This window comes from Plectropomus leopardus, unplaced genomic scaffold (genome assembly GCF_008729295.1).
Source record: "Plectropomus leopardus isolate mb unplaced genomic scaffold, YSFRI_Pleo_2.0 unplaced_scaffold3504, whole genome shotgun sequence".
Lineage (NCBI taxonomy): Eukaryota > Metazoa > Chordata > Actinopteri > Perciformes > Serranidae > Plectropomus > Plectropomus leopardus.
Genome location: NW_024638290.1, coordinates 1 through 6549, shown reverse-complemented (window position 1 = coordinate 6549; position 6549 = coordinate 1). Strand labels below are relative to the sequence as shown.

Genomic DNA, 6549 nt, shown 5'->3' with positions numbered 1-6549 from the left:
TCCTGTCAGTGCTGGTCGTCATCCTCATGTACAGGTACCAGTCCATGGCGCCATGCCACTGCAAGCCACGCCACAAGCAGACAAGACGAGACATGCCACAACAAGACGTGATACAACACGCCACGCAACGACATGTCATAAGACACACACACCACGACACGAAAAGACATGCCCCGCCAAGCCACAGCAGATAAGACACAACAGGACAAGACAAGACACGGCATGACATGGCATGACACTGCAGGACACGACACGACACCACATGACACACCACAACAAGACATGACATGACACGACACAACATGAAAAGACACAACATGTCAGCCACAACAAGACATGACAAGACACAACACGACACACCGCAAGACATGACACGACACTACATGACACGACAAGATATGACACGACATGACAAGACACAACATGCCACACCACAACAAGACAAGACATGACACTGACGTGTGTGTGTTTGTGTATGTGTTTGTTTGTTTGCTTACAGGAGGAAGAGTAAACAGGCACTAAGAGACTATAAGAAGGTTTTACTGCAGCTGGAGACTCTGGAGATAAACGTGGGAGACCAGTGTCGCAAGGAGTTCACCGGTACATGATCCAGACCAATCCAGACTGAACCAGACCCATCCAGACAGATCCAGACAGTACCAGACTGATCCAGACCAAACCAGACTGAGCCTGACTGATCCAGGCTGATCCAGACTGAATCAGACTAATCCAGACTGAGGTAGACTGATCCAGACTGAGGTAGACTGATCCAGACTGATGCAGACTAATCCAGACTGAGGTAGACTGATCCAGACTGATGCAGACTGACTGATCCAGACTGATGCAGACTGACCAGACTGATCCTAACTGAGGTAGACTGATCCAGACTGATGCAGACTGACGAGACTGAGGTAGACTCATCCAGACTGATGCAGACTGACCAGACTGATCCTGACTGAGGTAGACTGATCCAGACTGACCAGACTGATCCTGACTGAGGTAGACTCATCCAGACTGATGCAGACTGACCAGACTGATCCTGACTGAAGTAGACTGATCCAGACTGATGCAGACTGACAAGACTGATCCTGACTGAGGTAGACTCATCCAGACTGATGCAGACCTATGTAGACGGATCCAGGCTGATTCAGACTGATGCAGACTGAATCAGACTGATGCAGACTGACCAGACTGATCCAGACTGAGGTAGACTGACCAGACTCATCCAGACTGATGCAGATTGACCGGACTGATCCTGACTGAGGTAGACTGACCAGACTGATGCAGACTGATGTGGACGGATCCAGATGGATCCAGACTGATCCAGACTGATGCAGACTGATCCAGACTGATGCAGACTGGTCCAGTAGCAGCTCAGTGAATATTTTTAGAAACAGATCTGTTTTGTTCAGTCTTTCAGCGACATTCTGATTTTCACTCTTTGGATGGCTGCAGCAGCAGTTCTGTAAACTATTTGTTCTCGCTGGTTTTATGTCTGATGGTTTTGTGTCTGATGGTTTTGTGTCTGCTGGTTTTGTGTCTGATGGTTTTGTGTCTGATGGTTTTATGTCTGATGGTTTTATGTCTGCTGGTTTTGTGTCTGATGGTTTTGTGTCTGATGGTTTTGTGTCTGATGGTTTTGTGTCTGCTGGTTTTGTGTCTAATGGTTTTGTGTCGGTTTTGTGTCTGATGGTTTTGTGTCTGATGGTTTTGTGTCTGATGGTTTGTGTCTGATGGTTTTTGTCTGATGGTTTTGTCTGATGGTTTTATGTCTGATGGTTTTGTGTCTGATGGTTTTGTGTCTGATGGTTTTGTGTCTGATGGTTTTATATCTGATGGTTTTGTGTCTGATGGTTTTGTGTCTGATGGTTTTATGTCTGATGGTTTTGTGTCTGATGGTTTTGTGTCTGATGGTTTTGTGTCTGATGGTTTTATGTCTGATGGTTTTGTGTCTGATGGTTTTGTGTCTGATGGTTTGTGTCTGATGGTTTTGTGTCTGATGGTTTTATGTCTGATGGTTTTGTGTCTGATGGTTTTGTGTCTGATGGTTTTATGTCTGATGGTTTTGTGTCTGATGGTTTTGTGTCTGATGGTTTTGTGTCTGATGGTTTTATATCTGATGGTTTTGTGTCTGATGGTTTTGTGTCTGATGGTTTTATGTCTGCTGGTTTTGTGTCTGATGGTTTTGTGTCTGATGGTTTTGTGTCTGATGGTTTTATGTCTGATGGTTTTGTGTCTGATGGTTTTATGTCTGCTGGTTTTGTGTCTGATGGTTTTGTGTCTGATGGTTTTGTGTCTGATGGTTTTATGTCTGATGGTTTTGTGTCTGATGGTTTTGTGTCTGATGGTTTTATGTCTGCTGGTTTTGTGTCTGATGGTTTTGTGTCTGATGGTTTTGTGTCTGATGGTTTTATGTCTGATGGTTTTGTGTCTGATGGTTTTTTTTTGATATTCTGATGTGAAGTTTCAGTTTTTGTGTGTTTTGTGTTTTTGTGTTCTACAGTTTTCAGGTTCAGCTCTCTGCTGACTGAATGTGTGAACGCTGCGGTATGAATAAAGTTTCTTCTTCTTCTGGTGTGCAGACCTAATGACGGAGATGATGGACCTGAGCAGTGACGTGGGGGGACCAGGACTCCCCCTGCTGGACTACAGGACCTACGCAGAGCGAGTCTTCTTCCCCGGACAGCAGGTGGCGCCACTGAGCCGCCAGCTGGACCTGCCAGAGTCGCGGCGGCAGACGGTGGAGCAGGGCCTGCAGCAGCTCAACAACCTGCTGTCCGGGGAAGAAGACGCGTTCGGTGATGTCGCCGTGGCCTCCTGACCTGCAGGTGACGTGTGTTGTGTATCTGTGTCTCAGTTCATCCACACGCTGGAGGCCCAGCAGGGCTTCTCTCAGAGGGACCGCGGCTACGTGGCCAGCCTGCTCACCATGGCACTGCACGACAAGCTAGAGTACTTCACTGAAGTCATGAAGAGTCTGCTCCAGGACCTGGTCCAGCAGTATGTCGCCAAAAACCCCAAACTCATGCTGCGCCGGTACGTAAGATAAATGCACCCTCACCTGAGGAGCCAAGTCCACCTGTCCCCGTCCACTGCAGGACGAAAATCAGCCACACAGAGAGTGACAAATAAAAATTAGCTGAACAGAAAGTGAAAAATAAAAATCTGCCAAAAAAAGAGGGAAAAATAAAAATCTGCCAAAAAAAGAGTGAAAAATAAAAATCAGCTGAAATAAAGCAAAAGATAATAATGAGCCACACACAGAGTGAAAAATAAAAATCAGCTGAACAGAGATTCAAACCAGATGACTTCACATCCTGCAGAAAATGCATGTGAATGCTGAAAGCTGCACGGAATCTCAAAGCATCGCTTCATGCAAAATTATGAGACAAATTGCCTTAAAACACGGCTCCCAGGGTCATGGAAAACCTGGAAACATTATGGAATTTCATAATCGCCTGTTCTAGGCCTGGAAAAGTCATGGAACTAGTGAAAAGTTTTTTAAAAAATGTGATAAATGTAAGATAATGGTGGATTTATTTTCTGTAGCGTTAATGTGTGGTTACTTCCAACAGCATTTTGTTCATTTTTTCTGTTTTTTTCTTTAAATGGCTGGATTTTGTAATTTTTTTTTACAAAATGTGGATTTCCAAACCTGCAGGCCCTTGGGTATTTTGGATCCTTGAAAAGTGCTTGAAAAGTTTTCAAGTTCGTCTCTCAGCTCTGGCTGCAGCCCGTCAGTGTGAACGTCAATGGGAAGTTCATCATCAGCCCAAATGCAGAAATGCAGAAATGTTCAAAACGTTCAACTCTTCATTTGTGGTTTTATTAGCAGAACAAATTTCAGAACCTACACAGTCTGTTTTTTTGCATTAAAAAACAAAATAAATGTAGTCTCTGCTCAGTTACGGAGCAGATTGAGCTGATGGAGGTGAGTGTGAGGGAAGTTTAATGAGACAATTTCAGCATGAAGAAACTCTGCAGAGAGATAAAGGACAGAGTCGTCTGCGTAGAGATGAACATTCACTCAGAGAAAAGGACAAAACCCTGAGGAACTCAGAGGACTGAGAATAATCAGTCTGACCTGTGTGTATCTCTGTCTGTCTGTCTGTCTGTCTGTGTCTCTCTGTCTATCTGTCTTTCAGGACAGAGACAGTTGTAGAGAAGATGTTGACCAACTGGATGTCCATTTGTCTCTACTCCTTCCTCAAGGTAAATGCTTCTCTGTCTCTCTGTAGAAACTTACCTGTCTCCGTCTGCATCCCCTCTGCCTGTCTCATTCATCTATCTGTCTCTCTGTCTGTCTGTCCATCAGGAGGTGGCAGGGGAGCCTCTCTACATGCTCTACAGAGCCATCAAGTATCAGGTGGACAAAGGACCTGTGGACATGGTGACGGGGAAAGCCAAACGGACACTGAACGACAGCCACCTGCTGCGAGAGGACGTCGACTACTGTGCTATGGTAACCGTGGCAGGACACAAAGAGACAGACAAGTACACCTGGGCACACCTGGACACACTTGGGTACACCTGGGGACAACAGGTGACCCCTGGGTACACCTGGGGACACCTTGGTAATATCAGTCAGTGATGATGAGACAACCTGACAAACTGTAAAACAACAACAGTGGAAGAGACGGTGGAAAAGACATTTTTACTGTCTGTCAAAAAGATGAAAGTAACATGTCCTTTCCACTGTCCCATTGAATGTCCCTGTGTCTCTGTCCTTTTGTCCCTGCCTTGTGTCTCTGTGTCCCTGTGTTGCTGTCTCTGTGTCCCTGTCCCTGTGTCTCTATCTCTGTCTCTGTCTCTGTCCCTGTGTCCCTTTGTCCCTTTGTCCCTGCGTCTCTGCCCCTGTGTCCCTGTCCCTCAGACTCTGACAGTGTTGGTGAAGAATGGAGTTGAAGTTCAGCCCTGTCCTGTTAAAGTGCTCGACACAGACACCATCACACAGGTAGGTACCTGTCTGTCTCTCTGTCTGTCTGTCCCTCTCTCTGTGTCTGACTTGTGTGTCTCTGTACAGGTGAAGGATAAGATCCTGGATCAGGTGTACAGAGGAGCTCCGTTCTCTCAGAGACCAGCAGCAGACAGCCTGGACCTCGGTACATATACACACACACACACACACACACACACACACACACACACACACACACACACACCTGTCTCACTGACTCCTCTGTCTCACCTGTCTCAATGACTCACCTGTCTCACCCCACTCACATGTCTCACCTGTCTCACTGTCTCATGGATCTCACTGACTAACCTGTCTCACTGTCTCACCTGTCTCTGGTGTGGCGAATAGAGTGGCGGTCGGGTCAGGCGGGTCACCTGACCCTGTCAGATGATGATGTCACAGCGGTGGTCCAGGGTCGCTGGAAAAGACTCAACACTCTGCAACACTACAAGGTGAGAACCGACCAATCACAGCACAGCTTCAGCTCCTCTCCAGGTGTTCATCAGAGTTTAGAATCCATCTGTGACATGTTGACACTCTGCGGTTCTCCAGGTTCCAGACGGAGCAACAGTTGCTCTGATTCCTCGTTCTCAGAGTTCTGGTGGTGTCGGAGTCAACCAGGTGTTCCAGACTGGAGAGAGTAAGAACCCATCACCAGAACCATCTAGAACATAGACAACATGTGGAACATCCCCGACTCAGCACAACACAAACAGAACCACATCACAAAACCACATCACTGAACTACATCACAGAACCTCATCACAGATCTTCATCACATAACCACATCACAGAACCACATCACAAAACCACATCACAGAACCACAGAACCACATCACAAAACCACATCACAGAACCACATCACAGAACTACAGAACTACATCACTGAACCACATCACAAAACCACAGAACCACATCACTGAACCACATCGTGGAACCTCATCACAGAACCACATCACTGAACCACAGAGCCACATAACTGAACTACATCACAGAACCTCATCACAGAACCACATCACAGAACCACATCATGGAACCACAGAGCCACATAACTGAACTACATCACAGAACCTCATCACTGAACCACATCACAGAACCTCATCACTGATCCACATCACAGAACCTCATCACTGAACCACATCACAGAACCTCATCACAGAACCTTGTCAAACATCAAGAAAGTTCAGAACATCTGAAGCTGAGTCACCTCAGAGAGAACCACATAGGACATGAAGAGAGCACATAAAACAACAACACCTAGAACCAACACTTCTGTGGGTTCTCTGTGCTGTTGGTTGTCACGGTGACGTTTGTGTGTGGTTGCCACAGAAACGCCGATGCTGGAGGGCGAGGAGGAGGAGGGTCTGCGTCTGTGGCACCTGGTGAAGAGCAGCGAAGATCCAGAGATCCCAAAACACCGAAAGAGCAGCATGAGAGAGAGAGAACGAGCCAAGGCCATACCTGAGATTTACCTGACCAGACTGCTGTCCATGAAGGTAACACACCTTCCTGAGCTACATCTGAACACACACCTGAACTACACCTGAACTACACCTGAACTGTACCTGAACACACACCTGAACTGTACCTGA

At 46.6% G+C, this 6549-nt stretch overlaps 1 protein-coding gene across 1 annotated transcript; it reads left to right on the top strand.

The window, feature by feature from the left end:
- The first annotated feature begins 6 nt into the window (after positions 1 to 6).
- Positions 7 to 6526, top strand: LOC121938832 (plexin-B3-like). Its single transcript, XM_042481988.1, is given in 10 exon segments — positions 7 to 34; positions 500 to 600; positions 2583 to 3036; positions 4146 to 4212; positions 4316 to 4462; positions 4874 to 4954; positions 5024 to 5102; positions 5306 to 5409; positions 5510 to 5597; positions 6287 to 6526. Coding segments are annotated over 10 exon segments (1347 nt in total). The 5' UTR covers positions 7 to 26; the 3' UTR covers positions 6505 to 6526.
- Positions 6527 to 6549: the final 23 nt, after the last annotated feature.